A 23742-nucleotide genomic window follows, 5' to 3' on the forward strand; every position below is an offset into this window, starting at 1 on the left:
GCAACCAGTCCTTTTACCCAGAGAACATAAGTGCAAAACATTCTCTGAGGAGTAGTGGGCATGAGGTGAGTTCTCACAAATGTTATCAGCAGCAAGGAATCCAGAATGAAAGAAAATGAAGCTGACCCGAGATTTTGTACAAGCAAGTATGGTTATAAACACATACACAACTGCTATGCACAGAACAGGTGGTGAGTGAAAGTTTTTACGATGATGGTATGGGCATTTATGACTATATAAAACTATCCCATGTGATGTTATCACCAGGACTCCAATGTGATTGTTTACATGGTTACATGAATAAATGCAAATGTTTCACCAAAATTCACAGTCCCAATAATATTCTTTTATATTTTTCAAAGACACTTATGTAAGTTTTGTTTTTCTGGAAGTTTTGTCTTTCATCACGTATAACACCATAACATTTCTGAGGATGGGCTCAACATGTGAAAAAGCATATAAACAATTACATTGCTTCTTGCATTTTAAACTCACATTTCTCATAACAAGTGGCTCTTAAAAATGTCCAACTCCCTGAATACTGTCTAGTTCCAATGATTTGGTTAAAATATGTTAAGTGGGCTTGTTATCCTTGTAAGTCCATGTGTTTGTTATACAAACACATTCAAATAAAAACTTTCAGCATATTACACATTCTGGGAAACTATGACCATGAACTGTGAATGAACAGGATTAAGCACATTAATTATGCTGATTTTAAAATAGCCTCAAATTATGTTTTGTGGCTCATCATGAGGGAAGAAGTAGAATAAGTAAGGAAACTGGCAAAAAGGATTCCCTTCATTATTAGAGTATCACATTCTTGAGATGAAAAACATTTGTTGGATTGCCTGTAAATAAAAACCAAAATGACTAAGGTATACACTAAGTTTCATCTCATAAGGCCCAGATTTCTACCTTTAATGGCAGGTAAAGTTGGATATGTCCCAGTTATCTGAAGTAATGCTGGATATATATGACTGTATCACTGCACTCACATGTGTGCTTCTATTAACCTCTTCGCTTGAAAACACTCAGGACTAGAGCCCAAAACACTCCAGAAAGTTCTGCATATGTTCATATTCTTATCGTGCCTTAAGCTTGTCTTGTGAACAAAAATGATGGCATTTAAAACTGTTCCAAGTGGTGTGTAAGGTAATCAGGTCTGTAGAAAAGACAGAGTGATGACAACGACATGAAGAAACTTGGAACCACAATCACAGAAAAAATATCAAGTAAATTAGGCTCAATCCTTCATGTTAATAATGGATACCTAGATAATGTACTTTGTGCTTCACCCTGGGCAGAGCGAAGTGGAAAACTTAGGCAGTTACATAAATTCAAGATTAAATAAAAGCAGAAATATAAATGAGATACTATTACCTTCAATCATTTAGATCAGGGTTCAGCAGGCCTGTGGACCAAACCAGCCCTCTGCCTCCTTTTGTAAATAAAGTTTTATTGGCACATGCTATGCCCATTCACTGACATGCTGCCTGCAGCTGCTTTCATACAAGGGCAGAGTAAGTAGCTGTGACAGACATGACGCAGCCAGCAGAGACCAAAGTACCAGCTGCATTTTACAGGAAAAGTTCAGTGACCTCAAATTTAAGTAGCCACCTCAATATTTCAATTTATTTGGTTCCTTAATACAATATCACAACATTTTTATAGTTTAAAGACTTGAGAATATGTATGTCCCAGTCTAAGTGGAAGAAAAGACCATCTTCAATTAGACAGATGCAGAATTTCTTCTCTTTTGCTATATGAACAATTAAGTAAAATTTTATAAGATTTTAAAAGTCTGTGTCTATTTATGAGTCTCAATGAAAAGTTAAAATACACATTGATACAGACACATACCTAATAATGTCAATTTTCCTTCCAAGTTTAGTTTAGTGCACATATACTGTTTCTGGACTTCTGGCTCACCAAGTCTGAACTATAGCGCCATTACTTTGAAAGCTGTAAGACTGGTTGCTGGGCTAGTAAGCAATTAATTCTAAGATATGCTCATCACTCCAAAGCCGAGAGCGGGCCTGCCATTCACCTGGAGGTGTGTAGGCATCCATCGAGGTCTGTACAACCAAGGACCTGCGCTTGGAGGGCATGGGCACCGCCATCTTCCGTTCTTTGTGTTTGGCAAGTGCAGCCTGCACGGCTTCTGTGTGGACATCTGAAACAGAGAAGGCGTGGTTAGACCATCATTTGCCTGAGGCCCCTGTTTCTTCTCCTTTCTCTGGTCCCATGAAATAGTTTATCCTACAGAACCTGTCACAAATGGATAGGTCAGGGAGGAAGTTGGCCAGTTTGAAAACTCCAGTAAGAAAACAGTGAAATTCACTGACAGACTTCTCGTTATTCATTTTGTTACCCAAGAATCTGTATAAATAAGCAAAGAGTGGCTGCAAATTGCTATGTCATTTTTCTTTTCTGAGGGTGAGTGGACCTTGATCTTCAAATATTTCTTCATAGGTCACATTTCCAAGCCTCCTAATTCATTTCAATGTTCCACAAGGGAGGTATGCACATATCACAGGTCATTTGTAAGATTTTAGCTACACTTACCAAGCACTCAGTTATGTATCAGGCCTAGTGAGTATATTAACCCATTCAATTAACCCCACAAACATTTCCCAAATGCCTACATTGTAAAGTAGCCCACAGGCTGCGCTTACTGTGGAGAATCAGCAAGTAAGGAACTGTGTCTCATGCAGGTCACTCTCTAACGGGCAAGACACTCACAGAAGACAATCAGAGGGGGTAGGGATTGAAGCAGCACCCATGCACTGACTGGGTGGCTGCTGAGTGGCGAGGCCAGAGAGGGGCTCCTGGAGTGGAGTCTGCCCCAGGAGACCTGCAGGACCCTCCCTGTGGATGAGACAGCACAGGGAGGAACAGCTGGGGTCCCAGTTATCAGCCTGGCTCCTGTTCTGTGATGGGGAAGCATGGGGGGCTTTGGGGTGACATGATCTGATTCCACATTGGAAGACTGTTCTGGCTGTTGTGAGGACTCAGGAAACCAGTTAGGAGGTAGCAGTCGGAGCATATGGCTGCATCCGACCTTCACACAGTTCTATGGGGGGACATCTTAGGGTTCCCATTTCACAAAGGAGGAAGCAGAGGTGCGAAGCTCCCCAGTTCTCACACCTGCAGGGCCCACACCCTCCACCACTGCCACCTGGCTGTTCCTACACCCCGTTAGCACTTGAGAGCAGGGTCCTCAGTGCAGCCCACGGGCCAGGTGTGCCTTCCAGCTCCTCTTGTTGGTGGCGTTTCATTGGGGAGAGCCACGCCTACATGTAGAGCAGACTGGCTGCTCCACACGAAAAGCAGGGCCAAGGTATTGGGACCAGAGAGCTTGCTCCCCGGCCCTCGGCCAGGAGCATAACACAGCATTGTGACCTCACTGCTCTGTTCTGTTCAGCTTTTGTGCGTACTCCTCTTTCTTTCAACTAGACTCCAAGTGCTATAACACAAAAACCTAGTTCATGGTCACTTTTTCCTAAACTCCCAGAATAAAAACTGATGATTGAACAATGGATCATGGCGTGAAACAAAAGGGTTCGTCGATGAGACAGAGTACACTAATTCTTCCATACTAACCACTTTGATTTTTATATATTCTCCCTTTAAAATTTTTTGGATATAATTTCAAATTTATAGAAAATGTGCAAGAATACGACAGAGAACTGCTATATAACTTTGACCCAAATTCACCAATTGTTTACATTTGACCCCACTGCTTTGTTTTTTTTTTGCTAATCATTTGAAAATAAACTACAGATACCATGCTCCTGTATAAATATTTCAACGTGTTTCCCAAGAATAAACACATTTCTTATGTAACAAATGCTCAAAATCAGGGAATTTAACATGATATAATAATGCTACCTAATCTACTCTCCATTTCCAATAGTTCAACTGTCCCATTTATTTCCTCTGTGGTTATTTAACCTTCCTAGTCTACTACCAAACCCAGGTCCAGATGTATCTGTTTGTCACTTTCACACTCCTTGGATTTGGAAGTCTTAGATTTGCATTTCCTGAAATGGTCAATTTTAAGTCATGTAAGCAGTGATTTTTGTGGAGTGCCTTTCACTTGGATTTTCTGACACTTCCTTGTGATTAGACTCAGATCACAGGTTTTAACAGGACCCCAGGTGGTCTGTCTCCTGGTGGTGCTGACCTTGATTCTTGTTAAGGGGTGACTGCCAGGCTCCTCCAGAGTGAAGATGTGACCTCCCCACTCTATGCACATTCTCTTCATCTAGTGCCCTCCTACGAGTGTTGGCAACCTCTGGTGATTTCCTAACTCCAGCATTCCTTCTAAATCATGACATCCTCCTACATCTGCTTTTTAAAAACAATTGTTATTAATTTTGCCTCCTACTCGTTCTCTTATGTGTGTTGATATGTACTTTTGGCGTCTACCTACTGGCTTAGAATTCATAGTTATTTTTTATTTTGAGGCTCTAATAGCCCCAGATTTCACAAGATCCCCTCCAAGCTGGCCACTGTGTTCTTTTGGCAGGTCCCATCATTTTTTAAGCACTTTCTTACTTTCTGTTGCAGTGTTTGTCCCAGAACTATGTTGTCCTTTCCTACCTGAGCTCTGAAATCAGGAGACCTGGCTCCTTTAGAGAAGACCAGTATTTAGAAACCAAGATCTAGGCACCTGGTGTGCTCACTGCTACAGGAGCTAGTGCATTTGAGCAGAGTGCACACACAACCACATCTATCTACAGTGCAATCCATATCTATATCTACCTAAAGCCACAAGGTCATACTGACACCTCCTATTTCAATCCAACACTGTATGGTTCATTCTAGTCTAACTTTCCCATTATTCTAACCCTTTTATTCAAGAAAACAGTGAAATAAGCCAGGCGGAGAAAGACAAGTACCAAATGATTTCACTCATATGTGGAGTATAAGAACAAAGGGAAAACTGAAGGAACAAAACAGCAGCAGAATCAGAGAACCCAACAATGGACTAACAGGTACCAAAGGGAAAGGGACTGGGGAGGATGGGTGGGTAGGGAGGGATAAGGGGGGGGAGAAGAAAGGGAGTATTATGATTAGTATGCATAATGGGAGGGGTGGGAGAAAGGGGAGGGCTATACAACACAGAGAAGACAAGTAGTGATTCTACAACATTTTGCTATGCTGATGGACAGTGACTGTAAAGGGGTTTGTGGGGGGGATCTGGTATAGGGGAGAGCCTAGTAAACATAATATTCTTCATGTAATTGTAGATTAATGATAAAAAAAAAAAAAAGAAAGAAAAGGGGAATTACTCCCTGATAGGATAAAACTAACTGCAAATCAATGATTAATGTATGCTTTAAATATCCTTAATTTTCATCATTTAAAGGGTGTCAGATGATCAGCTATGGAAATACATTTTTCTGATAATATTCCTTTCTCTTAAAAAAAAAAAAAAAAGCAGTTTCTGTGTGGTGATTTCCAATAAGTTCTTCACAATGGTATAAAGGGCATATCAAAGTGTGGGCAAAGGGTTTGTTTGTGTTTATACAGAGGATCAAAGCCTAATTTGGCTACCCAGAAAAAGAATTAAGATACGATATGAAGAAGAACTTCCAACATCAACATTCTCTGGAAGAGTCATTCCAGAAGATGATTATCAAAAAACTTCAACAAAGAGGGACTCTCTTATCCCCTCCTGGCGTGAGCCGGGAGCTCTGTCCTTTCACTGTATCTCTAAATAAAAGCCTGTACCTTGCTCTCCTAAAAAAAACAAAAAACAAAAAACAAAACTTCAACAAAGATCCTGGCGCTGTTGCAGTTGTAGCTGCATTCATCCCACCGGTTCCTGGACTTGCCATTGGAATGAAGAAGGAGATATCTAAGCTGGCCTGTGCATACAGTAAAACAACAAATTTGACTGGATCTACACTGTTGGAACTCAACCAAGAATTAGCAGAAGTGCAAGCTGCAGCGTTCCAAAATCTTGCGACTACAGACTATCTACTGTTAAAAGAACATATGGGATGTGAACAGTTCCCAGCAATGTGTTGTTTTAATTTGTCTCATTTTTCTCAAACTATTCAAATTCAGTTAGACAATATCCATCATATCACTGATAAGTTTTCACAAATGCCTAGGGTGCCTAACTGTTTTTTTTGGTTTCACTGGATATGGCTGGTAATTGTAGGTCTGCTTTGGTTATGTAGCTGTATTCCTATTATGTTAATGTGTGCACGCAATTTAATTAGTAGTTTAAAACCTATACATGCTTATGTTAAACTACAAGAAGATATGTCAAAGAAATAATCAATCTTCCCATGTTTTCTTCCGTCTGCTACTTCTATTGCTTTTCTTCTTCCTTCCTAATTATAACCCTTAAGTAGAATTCGTGCCTTATATCGAAATTACCGAGTATCATAATTCTTCCAAGTGCTAAAGATACCTCAAGACAAATGCAGGGCATAGAAGCCACAGGGCATAAATCTGCAAAGAAGTAAAAAGCTAACCTTTTCAAACAATATTGCTTCTCTCTCACTTACCAACTTTACATTTCCCTGTATGGCCCCGGAAGATGACTGGTTAGCCAGAGACGGGTAAGATTCCTCAAGGGAGGAACAACCTAAGACAGGCACAGTCGCAGGGGGGCCATCAGGTGAGAATTTGGGTATCAACAGAGGTGAGGCTTAGAACCTCACCCCCCCGTTTTGAGAGAAATCTTCTGCATCCGTGGATGTTTTGTTGCCCTTGTCTAGCTTGGATTAATACTTAGTCTAGAGGCACATTTCCCCTCTTACAGCACTAAACTATGTTTTCTACCTTTATCTTGCATCTACCTACCACTTCAGCATTTTATTAAAAAAAATAATAATAATAATAATAATAAGGGAGAAATGTGGGATTCACATATAAATCAAGTATAAAAATCAAGCAAATATTCACATTTGACCTGATTGTTTATAGTTCATAATGTGTGATCAAAACTGAAAGTTTCTGTGATGACTGCCCTTGCACTGTTCACCATGTAAGAACTTATTCACTATGTAAGAATTTGTTCACCATGTAAGAACTTGTTCGTTATGCTTCAGAAGATTGGAGACTTGAGAATTAGGCTTGGGGTTGATTAATGATTGTGCATTGAGTCCCCTATACAGAATTTTATTGTTGTTAACAACCATTTGATCAATAAATATGAGAGATGCCCTCTCAAAAAAATATAAAAGAACAAAGGAAAACTGAAGGAACAAAACAGCAGCAGAATCACAGAACCCAAGAATGGACACCCCTGAAAGGGCCTTGAGGCCCCTGGGTCCCCTGACTCCATATGAGGTCACATCCGGGGGTAAGACGGCCCCTGACAGTGACATCCACCTGAGGTGAGTCAAGGGTGGGTCAGGGAGGTGGCTTCCTTGTCCATGCATGCACACAAGTGAGGCTGCTCCTAAGCTCATATAAAGACAAAACAACCATCTTGAACACACCAGGAAATTGTACACTGCGAGTCAGTTTTAATGTTCCTCTTAGTCATAGTTGGACTTGGCTAGAATGGAAACAAAACAAAAGTTTTATTTTCTAGGATTTTTGGTTGAGGGAACAAAAGTGTTAATAAATAGCTAGAATTTTCAAAGCTCTAATTCAGACTTTATCAAGTAAAAGTAACAAAGTGGCTACTATAGAGTTTGGCATTTTCTAAGTACTTTGTAAATGCTCATCCATTCACTTACACACTTTCCAGATCAAATTTAAGTTTCCAAATAAAGTTATTTAAAAAGAAGAGATGTGCATACTACTACAGAGAATTCTAGTAGGAATTCATTACAACATAAGGTCAATGGAAAAACATAGCTAGGAGAGATTAAATGTGAGGCTATAAGGCTGACTAGATTGATAGTTAATTAGGTCAATTATCCAAAAGATAATAGAATTACTTCTTGGCTGATATAATTTGGTTATTGAAGAAACCAGAATAACTCTACTGCAATTTAAGTGGTCAAAGAGTTTTAGAAAGCAGTTTCCTGAGGGCCACGAACCTTTCTCTTTTGAATGCCTCACACCTTTCCATGCCAGCTCAGGAGAAACTGAACCAGAAAATCATAAAACATGTACACTGGCAGTACCCTAAAATAAGTCTTAAGATTTCATACCACATTTTTAAAGATGACATACGAGGATATACTCTAAGAAAAGAAACTTACTGTGCACCAGTGGAAGGTCTCACAACTAAGGAAACAAATGACTAGATTACTTTAACAGGAAATAACCAGAGAATAAGGTGCTAAGTGGGATGACCAAATGAGCCCTAGTAATGGCCCCAGGCCCCTCGCTTTCCTTTAGGGTGGCAGCCGTGTATACGGGGAGGGGCACTCAGGGTTGGCTACAGAAAAGGAGAACCTTGGCATCTGGGAAGGGCCTCTGGATGTTTGTTCCATATGTAAATTAAGCAGTCATAATTCATTTAAAATTGAGAAGGGTGCACATTTTTAAAAGTCAGAAGACTATACATGGACTAACATTTTCCACATCCTATATGACACTCCAAGGAGTCTATAGGATTTTCCGTTTTCTCTCCATGTAAGTGAACAGCTGAGGCAAATTTCACCATCTTTAACCTACCTACACACAGAAACCTCGAGTCTCCACAGGCAGCCTGGAGACTGTCCACGCAGACATACAACCTGGACATGTGGGCCCATGGGTGGGGACATGTGGGCCATGGGCCCACCCACGCTTTCACCTACGTCACTCAGCCTGCCGAGGAATCACCTTCTTCACACCTCCACACCCAAGGGCACTGACTCGTCTCATGGCTGGAGCGCTGATGGGAAAGAACTAACACTAACTGTTTGTCACAGCTTCCCTGCCTCACAGCGACACTAATGAGAACCTAGTAGTGACTCCAAGGCAGGGCCTGAGGTGGGCTCCCCCAGCGCGGGCCGGTCTCCTTTTCAGAGGGCTGTGCTGGCTGCATTTCTACTGACCAGTAAAACCAACCCCTGGAGCTGCACCCTGCTCCTCAGTCTTGCCCCTGACCCTGTGCTTCTCCCTGCTCTGCACAGCAGAAGTAACTGCAGAGTGAGTGGAGAGCACCTCCAGGATTCCTACTGCGTTAGCCTCCCTCACGATTTTACTGGAAAAGAAAAATAGTGGGGCAACCATACCTGCCCTACACATCCCTCAAGATAACCAGAGAGGACTGAGAAAGATGGCACACCGCATCAGAGGTCACATGGACATGAGGGTTACCATCCCCACCCCCATCATTGGGAAGGTATACAATGTAGGAAATACTGTACTATGATTTAATTTCCATCTAAATTTTTAAAAATTAGCACAAAGTTAGAGGTTAGAGAAAGACACATGACATAAGCTATGGGTATAAGAAGTCAGATTATGTAGGCAAACAAGCTAGGTGTGCATCCCATTTTGACAATGAGCTACTACTCCCTGTGTCATTAACAATCACAAAGCACCTGAACTTCAGTTTTCTCATCTATAAAATGGAAATGAGACATTTAACCAATTCCTATGAGATATGAAGATACTGATGCTAGTAAACACATCCTCACATATCTACACGTATACCTAGTATATGTGTGTCTACATGCATGTATCTACCTGTATGTGACTACTCTGTGTCTACAGGTATGACTACATGTATATAGTTCTTTGTGTGTCTGTTTCTCTGTGTGTGACTACTATGTCTACATATGTGTCTATAGGTATGACTACATGCATATAACCTATTACATGTTTGTCTATCTGTGTTTATCTGTGTGTGATGACTGTGTCTACATGCATGTCTACATATGTACAATCTATTACACACATGTCTCCATGTGTGTGTCTACCTGTGACTGCCTGCATACACATCTACATACATGTTGACTATATGTGGGATCGTGTGTTTACATGTATCCATTGCATGTCTACCTGTGTGACTGTGCATGTGTCTACACCAGCACAGCAGTGTCAAGATAAGGGAGCCAATGGAAACAGGTCCCCGTAAGCTGACACACGTGTGTGTGCCCCTGCCCTCCTAATTATCTGAAAGGGCTGTTGATATGCCTGAATGAGTAAGATGGGCTCTTGATATGTAATGAGTGGGAAATGACTCTGAAAAGATAGAAGGTGGGTTTGGGGACCAGGCCTGTCTGTGTCCCTCTCCACATGCTGTCCAGGTACTGAGTCCCCCAAGAGGGTGGAGGAGGCAGCCTCCTTGTTTCTCAAGTCCACCCCTGCCTGCACAGGTAGGACTCCTGATGGCCAACCTCTGCCTTACCCCTTTGTACCTCCTAGGAAGAGAGCAGGGCCAGCAGGGGGGCAGACACTGCCCAAAGGAAACAGGGTGGCTTATCTCGTAAGACCCCGATAATGGGAAGATTTATGAAACTGAGGCTCAGCCACCCACCACAAGGTGCCTGGCTGAGCTACTTCACCTGTTTGTTTTAAAAACTAAGTGAGATGGTGCCTAGGAAAGTGCCGCATGGGGCAGCCACCAGTGCTATGATTCTGACCGCCAGCAGCATCCACACATGCCCTGAACCTATGTCCAGCAGCAACGCTTACCAATAATCTTCCTTTAAAAGTTGCCGCTAGAGAAGCAGGGAAAAGCAACTATAATTCAGATGTTGGAAAAAACCTCTCAAAAATAATTAAAATATTAATCACAGTACAAGTTTTCGGATGCTAAATGAATGAACAAAATTAGACTGGCCAAGCCCAGGTGATGGCTGCAATAAATTGGAATTACGAAGGTAGCATTCTTGTATGCATAATCATAAACACAAAGGAATAAACATAGAACCTATGAACTTTTGGGGATTTTGTTTCTTTTTTGAAAGCTATACTTGAAAAACAGAAATCACTGAGGTTGAGAGAATGAAAAAGTTATACTAGAACCAAGAATATGAGAAGTAAAACCAAACTGTCAAAGAGTGATACCTCAAACATGGACAAAGTTGGGCTCATGAGAGATTACTAATTTTTAACTTATAAAATTCTAAAATAGTGGACATCATCTTTAGAAATGTGAAGCATTACTATTTATGGAATTTTAGTGTGTGTGAGGCAGGGTGTCAGCATCTGTGAGTCATACAACCAACCATAGGAACATTCAGACTCACACATCTGCCTCGTGCTAACATAGAGGCTGCAGACACATCACCATCACAGACTCAAATGTTTGGGACCTCATGCCCACATGTGGCGCCTTACCTGACCGATAGCGCTCATCTCGTGACCCTGAGGACCTTCGGCGGTGATAGCGGGAAGAGGAGGCGGGAGTAACTGGAGCCCGGCGCTCTGGAGGCAACGCTTGATCCACCCCTGGGTCAAGGGAAATAGCAAAGTAAGGTGAGGCTTTACTTGGCAGCTGGAGTTAATTTACCTTGTGGTCACATCATGTGGTGGAATAAAGCCCTGACTCACTGAATTCCATAGCCAAGCTAGAGGCACGTGGGTGTGGGGTCCTGGGGATGTTCTGGATGATGAACAGGAGGGGGATGCATTCCGGGGGGCAGTGGGGACTTGTGTCCAACACAACAGCCCTTAGAGACACAGCATAGGCCCCGTCACACCAAGAACATCTACCACATCATGTGAAGGGGCTCAAAGTGAGCCACAAGCAACAATGGAAAACTTCAGGGTCTGGATAAGAAAAATGGGGCCCAGAGCACAGAATCAAGTGATGATCTTTATGTGATACACATATGTAAGGCTAATACAAAGGCTATATAAGTTCTATATTGGGACTATAAGGTTTAAAGTTAACTTAAAAATAAACCTTAATAGGATAGTTTAACAATGTAATTCAGGATTAAGCATAAACGTCCATCATTGTTTAGTCAAAATTGTAACTTTCTGGAATCTTACCCTATTTCATGCTAAATAACTGAACAAATTGTGTTTCAGTACGACTTTGATGAATTAGCCAAAAAGGTTAACATGATCAGATAAAAATGATTCAATGGGTTTTGGTCAAAACCTGCCCTAAATCTGGCAATCACCTATTAGACTTCAGAGCCAGAGCCATAAGAAGCACAATCTCACTAAAATACCACAGAAAAGACTTCATCACCCAGTCCAGAAATAAAGAAGTTCTGGGCCCTGAGCATTACACATTGACTGTGGCTTCCTCAGAAAGAACCAGATGCTTAATGGAAAGTAAGCCAGCAACAGAAATCTTAACAAAAATCTGTTTCAATGGCTGGTGTTCATGATGGCTCTGAGTTACTTATCTGTCCCTGGGGTTTAACATTCCTCTTACGCTGGCGGTGTCTGCACCTGAGTTTCTGATGGCACGTCTATGGGTCCCAGGTGCTGGGTTAACTATTCAGAATTGTGAGGAAGAGACCCATATGGCAGCCACGCGGTGTGGCTCCTCAGCTCTTCACCCAATGAGCATGTCACCATCAGCCAGCAGTCTCGACTGGACCTTCACAGCCACCAAACCTCTTCCAGTTATGGTCTACAAATGACCTTTTAAAAATGATCTTTTAAAAAGATTACTTATTTTTATCAAACAGATGCACAGAATTTATGAAATCAAAGAGTGCTATGAAGTCTTGTAAGGAAGAATTGTAGTTACCTGGCATTTCCATTTCCATTTATAAATATGGACTTGCAATCTACTTAACTGCCCATTTTAGAAAATATATGGGCCTTTTCCTTATGCCATGACAGCCATTGCTACACCATCATCAGGATTATGAGTCAACACCAGGCTAGGAACACCATTCTTACATTTTTTTTTCATCATTTTGGAGTTAATATTTGCATCTTTTTGCTCATTATCTTGCTTTTCAATGTGCCTGTTGGTAATCTTTTCAAAAAACCCCAACAGAACTGAAACACTGTCTCCCATACTTTTCTCCCCATTGCCAAATGCTGACAACCTTGTGACAGTACTTAGTTCAATTTTCTTTTTCCTTGAAAACTGCCCTTACAGAATCCCTTACTACTCTCATCTGGCTGGTCCAAACCTGGGGCATACCTGCCATGGAGCAGCTGTTCATCTCAGGGCTGCTTTTGCCAAGAGCTCTAAGCAAAATTATCTGTAAATTTGAAAATGTGTATAATTTGCAAAATTATTTGTCTATTTGTATGTTTATTTGAAAATTATTTGTATCTGTTGCCTTTCATGTCAGTGGCTGTTAAGTTTGATGTCATTGTGAAGCTATAACCTTTATGTATATCTGTTTACTCTCTTTTCTTCCTGTCAATTTTCACTATTTTTCTTTATGCCTGAAGGACTGGAGCTGGGCTCCCTTCCTAAGCGGAGCCTTTCTGGGTCTATTTCCAATCTCAGTCCCTCTGTTTGCCAAAGACACTAAGCAGGGGAGGAGCTTCTCCCTCGAGTGCCTCTGGCCTCAGCACTGTGTGGTTCCCAGACTGGAGGCTCTCACTTCTGTTTCCCAAAGAATAACACCCCAGGGACTGGGGAAGACATGCTCCTGTCCAGGGCTTGGTCAGCACCCCTCTCCCCTTGGCCATGCAGACGGCACCAACTGACCACCTCACAGAACACAACACGTGCCACTGTGACTCGGCCCTGGTCCTGTGGGTTTGCACTTTCTGTTCATAGGCATCTCAGCACAATTCTGGAAGGAAGCAGAGTTCAACGCACCTTCTAAGCCTCTGAGGTCAAATGGGCCTGATTTACTCATGCATCTAATGCTCAGCCTCCACCTGTAACTGTGCTTCCTGGACCCGCTCTGGCCTTCACCCTCGGGGCTGGCCTGCATGGGCCTCCTTGGGGAAGCATCATTGCTACACTGACTCCACCAGCCGCTCAGTCCTCAGCAGCCCCATGGCTGTTCAGGACACTGACCTCGCACACAAATGTGAACATTCACTCTTATGGATGGAATAGCATTTCTGCCCAAGTTTTCAAAAGAAATGAATAAACTTACAGGAGGATAGCTTCAACCAGATCCGAGCACAGCTCAATCACTGATCTGTGTCTGGCCTCACTGTGAACAAAATCTGTGGTAACTTAAAGGTATGTTCTGAAAAGAAAAAACCTCCAAACATGGAAGTCAAAATTAGGACTCCACCTGGTGCCACCAGACCCAGCGGGCCAAGTGAGGGCCTGCTTGCCCTCCGTGTGAGGATCTGAGTGGTGCTGGGCTGGGACAGGCCTCATGATAACTCAGTGAGCATGTAATTACCACTCAGCTCACATTCAGGTCATGCCTGGGAGTGAGCTCTTGGGAGCCATAGAGGACCAGGTGCCTACAACCTGGCCACTGGGAAGGCAGGCAGCCCGAGGAAGGAGGGCACGTGCTCAGAACACAGGAAGCCAGCAGACAAAGATCAGTCCCCCTTCACAGCACGTGAGAGCGATGAAGGCAGCAGTGTGCTCTCCTCACCTGGCAGGCTTACTTCTAAAATAAGTGCAACCAAGGACTTGCTGGAAAAGGAGCAGTGCCATTGTAGGTACAGGTAAGAAATTTGCTCTTTGCTTTGTAATCACTCAAGTGAGAAGAGCACAAGACAGCAAGACAGTAGGTGTATGGGGAGCACAGGATACTCACCCCAGCCATTGCTAACCATTTTCCTACTAAAATCTCATTTGACCAGGGACTCAAGCCTCAGAAATATGTAAGAGCTAGAAGGCTGAGGCCTGGTGGGAGCCCCTCAATGCTGGTGTCTGATCCCACACCCAGTGCCCAGCCTTTGCCTGCTGGGTGAGACAAGTTGGGGAGGCAATGAGTGCATGTGGTCAGGATGGACACTTCAGATTTCTGCATTTTCCTTCACCTCATAGATTTTTTACAAAACCCCCTATGAGCCAGTTCCAAAGTAGATGCCATTCTCAACAGCCTGCTGGGATCCCAGGCCCCACTCTGCTCAAACACCGAAAGCCTTATATGGGAGCGGCTCAGCTGTGCTCCCCTGAAGCCCCCACAATCTGGAGGAGCCTGAGTGGTTACATGCCACCAAAAATGGCAGGACATTCAACAGATCAAACCAACAGCTGTGTGATAAATAGGAGCATTTCTCAGACAATGTAGAGCGGAAAACTGTGTATGAAGATGATGATGGGTCTTACCTAGGATGCATCTGGAGAGCGGGTAGCTCACCTGTAGCTGTCAAAGTTCAATCCCTAGGGCAATTCAATCAGGAAAGAATCCACATCAAGTCACAGGCATCCCTGATGCAAATCCTCACATCCTCTCTTCTGGGACTGGCCGTGCATGTTGCACCCCACCCGCCACATGACCACTGAATTGACGATTCCCCCAGGGACAGGCCATGCGCCACAGTCCCAGTCAGGACGGGCACATAGGCCCCCGAGCTCTGGAGGGAGGGCCGCACTTGGGAAGCCAGAATTTGCAGTGGGATGGAAGTATGGGACAAACCACACCTGGCACCAGAGGAGCATGGCAGGCCACGAAGAACCACAACCCGCCGGCCACAGGAAGGTAGGCAGCACCCGCCAGCTGTGTTCTGAGGAACACAGACCACAACAGCATCCACTTGGGTGTGCATCCTCAAGTCCAAGACAAGAAAGCTCTTCACCTCACATGAGACAGAAGTACAACCCCCAGAGTGCTAAACTCTGAAACCACAGGGGTCTGCGGCCCCAACCAAGGCTTCAGACATGGCCACCGCATGACCACTCTGAACAGAACCACACCAGGCTACAAACTCAACACCAGGACCCTCTAGCTGATCTCCACAACTAAATAACAAAGTCACCCCTGGAGTGCTTGGAGGTCCAATATCATAATGTCCAGAAACAGTGATGAGAGCTTAAGCACTACCATTTGCCATTTAGTATGCCCCAGGCAGGAATCACTGGTGTGGACAGGAGATGCGATGGGCAGCGTGTGGCATGTCTGAGGCGTCACTCAGCCTGAGCCCAGGACATTTCAGCACATGCCCTTGGGACGCACTTGCCTGGCGGCTCATGTGGGGACTGTGGGGGGAGGGGGTGTGATGGGGCGGTAACTGTGAGCTTCCCAGCTCTGCCCCCATGTGCAGCTGCTGAGCAGCCAGCCTGGAACTGCACAGACCCAGGCTCACCCTTTCATAGATGCTGTGGAACGTCCACCTCTCTGGGGTGGCTGAGGCAGAACTCAGTATTCCACAGCTACCATCTATCCACAATTTTTAAATATTTCAGAAGTTGGATGTCTGAAGACAGAGACAAGAGGGTCTTCCTAACCTCTTGGACCAGGGAAGGGATCCTTGTAGAAGTGACAGGTGAGCTGAGCTTAAACAGCTTACCAGGTATAGCAGAGGGCCAACCAGGCACAGAAGCCTCATGTGGAAACAGTAAGCCATCAGACAAAGTTCAGGAGCACAAAGGCTCAAGTTAGTGAAGAAAGCCGGGGTGCCGCACGCAAAGCCCTTTCAGTGCAGATGTCCGTGCTCCCCCAAGGGGGCCACCGGCCATCCCCAGCAGGAGCAAATGCAGATGCTTAAGTTCAGCCTAACCCAGGGTGCCTCCTCTCAGAGGAGGCATTCATGTGGACCCCACAGCCAATTCCCAAGGGGTGACAAAGAAACACATGGCCTGCCCTTGGGCCCCACTGGTGGAATGCACTGAGGTTGTTAAGTACACAGTCGGGGTAAATCCTTGTAAGCAAGCACAAAGCCACCTGGCTGTTGGAGATACGAGCTGGGCTTGGAGAAGCCTGGACCTGCATAAATTGCTCACCACTGAGAAGCACTTGAAGGATAATCATGTGGAAAATGAAATCTAGCTAATAGACATGTTATATGAAAGAGGGACTCTCTTTGGTCAAGGAAAGTATCCCTATCTATGGTTAACGCTGGGATTCTACCACCTTACATCCAACAGCCTCGTCCTGAGAGCAGTGGAAACTCAGTTCTAGCAGCTGACACTGTTATTCAGGTATCCCAGAAGAGTGTGGGCCTTATTTTCTGTTTTTACCAGCTTTATTTGGTTTAGAGATTATGAAAGAGACACTATGGGGCCAAAGCCCACCCATGAGTAAGTCCCCTCACTGACATTTCCTCTTGGAAAATGATTTTCAATATATCCTTTCCACCTCTTCCATTACAAATGCCCAATTTTCATTTTCCTTTCTGGCTCTGACACTTCTCATTAAGATTTAGGCAAGCACTCAACACTGTGCTCACCAATGACTACATATCTTTTAGGGACACCAAGTCACACAGATACCCTTCGAGGGTCATTCACTTCTCCTGGGCAGAGGACATAGGACATGGCCCACCTCCCGAGGGCTCTCCTGGCTGGGCTGAAGCGTGGCAGCACTAAGGTGCAGCTGAACACAGTACAAGCTGTCCTAACTCATGACTGTGGGTCCCAAACAATACCTTATAAGTATTTTTAGAATACTTTCTAGAGAGGTCTTAACATTCTCTCTGACAAATGAAAATAATGTTATCAAAAAGTGACTTTTATGAGAACACAAGCTCCATTTAGAAGACTACAGTAGGAGAAAGGTGACTGAAAACAAGATACTTTCAGGAAGATCCAGTACCAAAAGAATGATTTCTCAGACTGAGCTTGTCAGGCAGGAAGCCTCTGACCTAGAACCCTCTGTGCTCCTCTCTTCCCAGAGACAAAGCTTCACCTAACAAGCAATCGTTCACCCAGGGAAACTTCTCAGAAATAAAGGTTGTAGATAAAAACTACAAAACCAGCCAGAATCCAATCTTCCAGTCCTAGAATTCATGGGTTACCTGCCCTCTCCTTCCCAGTGGGACGGAGTGGCCTCGGGATTCCACAAAGCCATATCCCTAAGCGGGTTCTTCCTCAGTGTCAGGGGTGTGAGGCTCACAACAACTGGGATGGATCCACTGCTAACGTCCAAGTGCACCACCAACTCACCAACTCCCCAGTCTCCCTGCAAGGACATCGCCAGCAAGCCGGCCTGGAAGGGACAGAAACCACAGCCGGGGCCACTTCCGGGAGCCTGGGGGCCAAGTTCATCTCTGTATTATTTATACATGGTTTTCAAACAATGCTCCTTATTTGAGGTTAACCCTGAAGATAAGCCTACAGCATACAAATGTATATTTTCTTATTCCACAAAAGGTTCGTTGATCTCATCTTTTTGAGCTTCTTATATTCAACATATTGTCCACTAAGTACTTCTGACCCCCAAAGAGGATCATTGCCTCTAATCGCTGTATGATTAATTGGTTTTTCTATTTCAAAACTCCCTAACAGCACCCTTTGGGGCAGGAATATGGAGCTGCAGATGTCACCCCCACAGGCAGGCATCAGAGGCAGAATGCGCCTCGCTTCCCCTTGTCCAGGGCTCAGACACCAAGGTTAGGGGGAGACCAGCAATTCTAAGAATGTCATGACTTGTCATGCGTTCTGCCCTCTCAAGAGCTTTGTAAACAGTCCAACTGGGAAAAACAGGTTATAAAAAGAGAATGTGGTATTTTAATGGAAAACCCTCAGAACTGGGCCTGAGTCAGCAGGAGGACCGTGGTTGCAGGTCTGTGACAAGCTCGGGGTCAGGGGGTGCGGTGGCCCTAGAGAGGCTGCCCTACAATTCTGTGTGGAACGGGTCCCTGCCATGGGCTGCTCCCTCTCGGTAACGTGCGCTCACCGAAACGAAAGTAAAACAGCGGCCGGTTCCCCGCGGTGCTGGCCGCCCGCGCTCTGCCGGCGGCTTCTCGGACGTCACACGCCCCGATGTGGCCCGAGCGCAGCATCCTCCTGGGGGCTCCTTCGCCAGGCTGCAGCCTGCACCGGACCACGGCAGCTCCATTCGCTGCTGTAACAAGTTGAAAAAAAACTAATTAATTCAAACTTTAGTTTTTTTTAATTTGTTACAGCACCGAGCAGAGCTGCTGACCCCATGCAGAATGGCACAAAGAACAGCCAAGAGACCACGCACCACGGGGCCACCCTCTGTGCCCAGCCAACACAGCCAACCATAGCCTTGGCACCAGCGGCTCAAGAACCAGCTTCTGGAGAGGTGTGGGTCGGCTTGTTTCACTTTTGTTTGGTAAGGCACAGAAATGGAGATCCAGCCAACCCAGGGCCGCTGTGCTGCCCTTCTCCAGGACGTGGAGCCCCACCTGCACAAAGGGACTCGGGACATGCCCACGGGGACGGCAGTCACACGGCGGCTCTGCTGGGAGACAAGGGGGCACTGTCTAGTCCTCGGCCCCATGCCTACTCTGAAAGCCTTTCATACATGGTTGTCAGCCAACCAAAAATGGATTTATTTTTAATTCACTCAGATAGGACTGTGTTTCTTCCTCTTAGAAGCCACACAACAGGAAAGACCAGCCAGTCCGCTGAGTCAGGCCTGACGACAGGCCATCTTCACACTGACTTCTAGAAAATGGAGGAAATAAAGAAAAACACACAGAAGCAAAACCAAACTACACATACAGCAGAAACACAACACCCACATGTCCTGGAAAGCGAGTCCTGGAAACGCCCCTTACCAACAGGGATACTGGGCCAGTCTCAGCGGGCAGAGGGGCAGGTGGGCCTCTGTGTGCACATGCAGACCCACCCGCTCCTGGGAGAAGCATCTGAGCCAGGCTGTACAGCTCACACAGCACCTTTAAACATGTTGCTATCCTTTCTCCTTGAGGACCTGTGTCAGCCTCAAGCAGTTCCCAAAGTCTGGCAAATCTTCAAGGTCACCCTCAAACTGAACTAGGCTTCTCCCAGACCCAAGGTGTTATCATTCCCGCCTAGTATTGTTCCCCTTTCCTGAAATGTTGCAGAACGTAGCTCACATGGAAAAGGCCCTACAGACCTGTGCATGTGAAAACTTAGGACGGAGATTTCATGCTTATGGGAGAATCCGCATCGCTTTACGATCATGTGTCAAGACACTGCCAACCTTTAGGATGTCATAATCCTAGGCAGGATTTCTAGAATTTTCTACATTTTCTAGATTTCTAAATTTGCTCCCCAGACCTAATGACATCAGCAAAAACCCTGGATTAATTTAAACCATCAATAGCAAATAATTTAAACCATCAATAGCAATAATTTTTAACTCACTAAACATTTTTGTTCACATCATGAATGCCCTCATATTCTTTATGATCAGAGCATTTTAAGGTAATCAAACATATTCTTGGCCTCTATAGATGAAACACCTATTAAATTGACTAGGCACATTTACCATGTGCCTTGTACATTCACCGAACACATGTGCCATCGTGCAGGGGAGTTAGACGTGGCTAAGGCCACCTCAACAGCACAACCTTCGTGCAGAATGGGGCTCAGGAGGGATTTGCACGCTGTCTATTTGCACATTGCAGTTAACTCAAAACCAGAGGCTTTGTGCTCAAGGTGTACGTACTTGGAGGCTGTGGCAGGTAGGCACCAATTAATTTTGATCTCTTCTTCTCGTATCCTTTCTGTGTGATATCACCTGCAAGAGAAGGTAAGAAAAATTCAGAGCAGTTTCCGCAACAGCAGGGGTCACTGGGTGGCGGCTAAAACCATGTGCAATCACACCATGTGTCTGTCCGCCTGGAGTCACAGGAAGCACAAGGAAGCGCCTCACGTGGTCACCCGAACTTCCCTGCCCTCAGATGGTTGCATGAGTCACATAAGAACCCTACACCACATGCTTTCCCTGGTCCCTCTGGTGGGTCCACTCTGGTGGGGCCTGAATTAAGTTCTACCCATCACATTTGCTTCTGCTCGGCTGTGTGGCTCGCATGACTAATGGACCACGGGTTGTCCATGTGGCCACGTGGAGGATGCCAAAACCATTACTGATCAGCATCTTCCTCCACTAATGCAACTGGTTCTACAAGGGCTTTACCTGCTAGGGAGGGTGTTTTTGCAAACAAGTAACTAAGATCAAGTGAAACAGTAAAAAAAGCAAGTGAATGTGACACCTAAGGAAATCTAAAACGTGTGAGAAAGTGCTTCCAAGAATCAGAGGCAGAGCTTCAGAGACAGAGGAGCAAGTGTCGTCACTATGCTGGCATTGTCCTAAGCATTCAGTTCCCAGGACAAACTAACCTTTCAGGCAGCAACAGCCTTTCCAACTACAATATCTAATGCACACAAAGTGCTGATTTTGCCCTTGAATTTTCTGGAATCTGTTAAATTTCTTCCCTAAGATTCATCCCATAAGAGCTAAAAGCTCAAGTTTTAATAAAAATATGGAAAACAAATGAAAAGTTATGATAAGCCACACACAAATTGGTAAATTTGCTTCTCCTAGTGACGTTTGCTCACTAAAGCTGGTCAATACAAAGGACACAACTAACCACCCCCTGGCTCGCTGTGCACTCTTGTCTGCCCTTGAAATGCACTACTTTTCAAACATGAGCCATACGTAACAGAAATAAACAGAAAATGCCTCATGCTATTGACTGAGAATCATTTTTTGATGCTCAAGGTAGGTCAGCGGCCCCTGCCCTGCCCCGTCCTCCGTGTGCTCCTATGCCTACGCGCCACTAGGCATGATGCTGTTTGGTCACTTTTGGAAAACGCCCCGTCCGGTGTCCTGTTTTACAGGGGTGTCCAAAATCTCAACAACCAAACATCCCACATACACACACACTCTGGGACATCTGATTTATCAGCTACAGGGAGGAATATCTGGCTTGGAGAAGATGCGATAAAAACAATTTGCAAAAGAAACAATCCTGAAGGCTGGGCCCTCGTACCCCAGAGGGTGAGGGCAGTGGGTCGGCTGAGCCCAGACTGTCAAGCAGCCCGAGGGGAAGGAGTCCAGCCTCCTGGCAGGGCCACATGCCCACCCGCCAGCCTGCAGAAAAGCAGCTTCTGCTGAGATAGCAAAGAGCCAGTGGCCAGTCCTCCTGGATGCTTGGGCACCCTAAACAAATGCAAGTCTGATGGGAATTTGTGCAGGGCTGCCAGCCCCAAACACATCTAGTCAGAGGGGAAACCTATGAAGCCATGGGCCTCCAGGCACTGGGTCCGAGGCCAGCCTGCCGGAGAGGCCAAGTGGGAGCAGCCTGGTGGTGGTGGATAGCCCTCTGGAGTCAGTCTGCTCCATCTTAAAGCTGCCACGAATTCCTTATGCAGCAAAGCAGCCACTTCCATGTTTGGAGTTTGAGGTTCTGCCAACTCTCCTGATGTTCCCTTGGAGCCGATGGCTTTATAAGGCTTCAGCAGCCCCAGCAAGGCCCCCCCACACCACCAGGCCAGCTCTGTGCTACACTTTGCTTTTCTGCAGAAAGAGGTGTGTCGTCAGTGGCCAGCACCCACCGGTCTGGGGGCACTGCAGCAGGCCGGCTGCTCCCACCCTTCGGACCTGCGGCCAGTGCCTGGCCAGGTCTTGTTCTGAAGTGTTGGTGACAACACCTATTTCCTCCCACTGCAGCTGAGAGTCAGTTCATGAGTCCTGCACAAGACTTGTCCCCTTGGCTCATGTTCAGCTTACGGGCAGTTTCAGGTGACACCTTTGGAGCCACCTGAAGGAAGGGAGAGAGGGCGGGTCACACCCGACTCCAGGTAACACGGCAGTAAGAACAGTCACCACAGGGACACGCAGGAAACTGCCTCTGCATACCGAAGGGGCACCAGGCATGATCTAGGCAGGGCACTGTCCTAGGGACACAGCATCCACAACTCAGCTCCTCTTCACCTGAAGCCGGCTTTCCGAGAAGTCCCCATGGGCACCAATCCTGGCGGTGGGTTTTGCTGCCCCTGGAGTCCCACAGCCCTGCAGGTGAGGGCAAGCCAGGTGAGCCACCCCAGGCAAACCCAGATCCAGGCTCTGACCACCAGTTGGCCCCTCACATTTAAACTTCCTTGTAAACAGGAACGTCCTCCATCCCATAACTACAGACCAAGTGCCAAGTGAACCACCCCTCAGAGCCTGGCCAAGAGGCCCGCGTAAGGGAGGAGGACGCTGCCCGCACGACAGGCTTGATCTCTTAGAAAGCAGCTCCCTCTTCCGACTCATTTTGAGGTAGAAAAGGGGCAAAAAACTTTTTCTTGGGAGGCAGCAAGCCCTTTTACCACAAGATTAAAGAGTGCTTAATGACACGGTGCACGCATTTGCACAGACTAGATTCAGAGGGACATCACCCCATCACATCAGCTGGATGGACCCGGACAGTCACCTCTGCGAGGAAATGTTCACACATACATGCAGATTTCGTCCACCGTCAAGTTCACAAGACACTGCCATCATGTGTTTAAGCTGAATGACAAGAAGCACATTCCCCACCCCCACCCCAGAAACCCTTCTTAGATTTTGGATATCGGTCTGTGCGGCAAGGATTCTGTGTTTTCTCAAGTAAATGAATCTCTCATTGAAGAAAACAACTAGGGACGCCACTGTACCTGGCAGACTTCTGACATTCAGCAGGGAGGGAAAGACACGCTGGGCATTTCTGCCGCCTGCACTCTCCACCGCCCCCCACCCTGCTGCCTGCTCTTCACCAACTGACTGCCTCCAGGGGAGGGCGTGGGGGGAGAAGGCAGAGCAGGTGCCGTCCATCAGTCGGCTGCCCTGATCTCTCATGGTCTCCTCCCAAGCGCCTGCCCTTCCCAGCTGATGGCTGGCCCAGTGAAGTTCCCTGGCCTAGATAAACCCCTTTGTGACCATCTGGCAGCACCATGCAGGGCCCACCTGGGCAGCCGACAGGAACTCTGGGGTGGAGGCAGGATTTCTAGAAGTGGCTGTTCTGCATGGGGAGGTGAAATTTCAACACACAAGGGCCACAGAGCTCTTCTGGAACAAGGTGGGAGAGGGAAGATGAATCTTTAAACTAGAAGATTTAAAATTCCTGTTTCCCACCATCCTGCCCTCCGATTCGTGTCCTAGTGATCTTTAA

General features: G+C 45.7%; 1 protein-coding gene across 4 annotated transcripts in view; it reads right to left on the reverse strand.

Annotated features, from left to right (window-relative positions):
* DIP2C (disco interacting protein 2 homolog C) overlaps positions 1-23742 on the reverse strand; it is a 307297-nt gene that overhangs the window by 139695 nt on the left and 143860 nt on the right. For 3 of the 4 annotated variants that reach the window (XM_057498097.1, XM_057498099.1, XM_057498100.1), the window contains exons 2-5: positions 20274-20345; positions 18549-18716; positions 11203-11313; positions 2051-2176 (exon numbers count right to left, since the gene is read on the reverse strand). In XM_057498097.1, the coding sequence (XP_057354080.1) occupies positions 2051-2176; positions 11203-11313; positions 18549-18716; positions 20274-20345 (477 nt within the window). The remainder of the gene's footprint in view (positions 1-2050; positions 2177-11202; positions 11314-18548; positions 18717-20273; positions 20346-23742) is intronic. The other variant, XM_057498098.1, reaches the window with a different exon arrangement.

The sequence above is a fragment of the Manis pentadactyla genome, chromosome 3, assembly GCF_030020395.1.
Source record: "Manis pentadactyla isolate mManPen7 chromosome 3, mManPen7.hap1, whole genome shotgun sequence".
NCBI lineage: Eukaryota > Metazoa > Chordata > Mammalia > Pholidota > Manidae > Manis > Manis pentadactyla.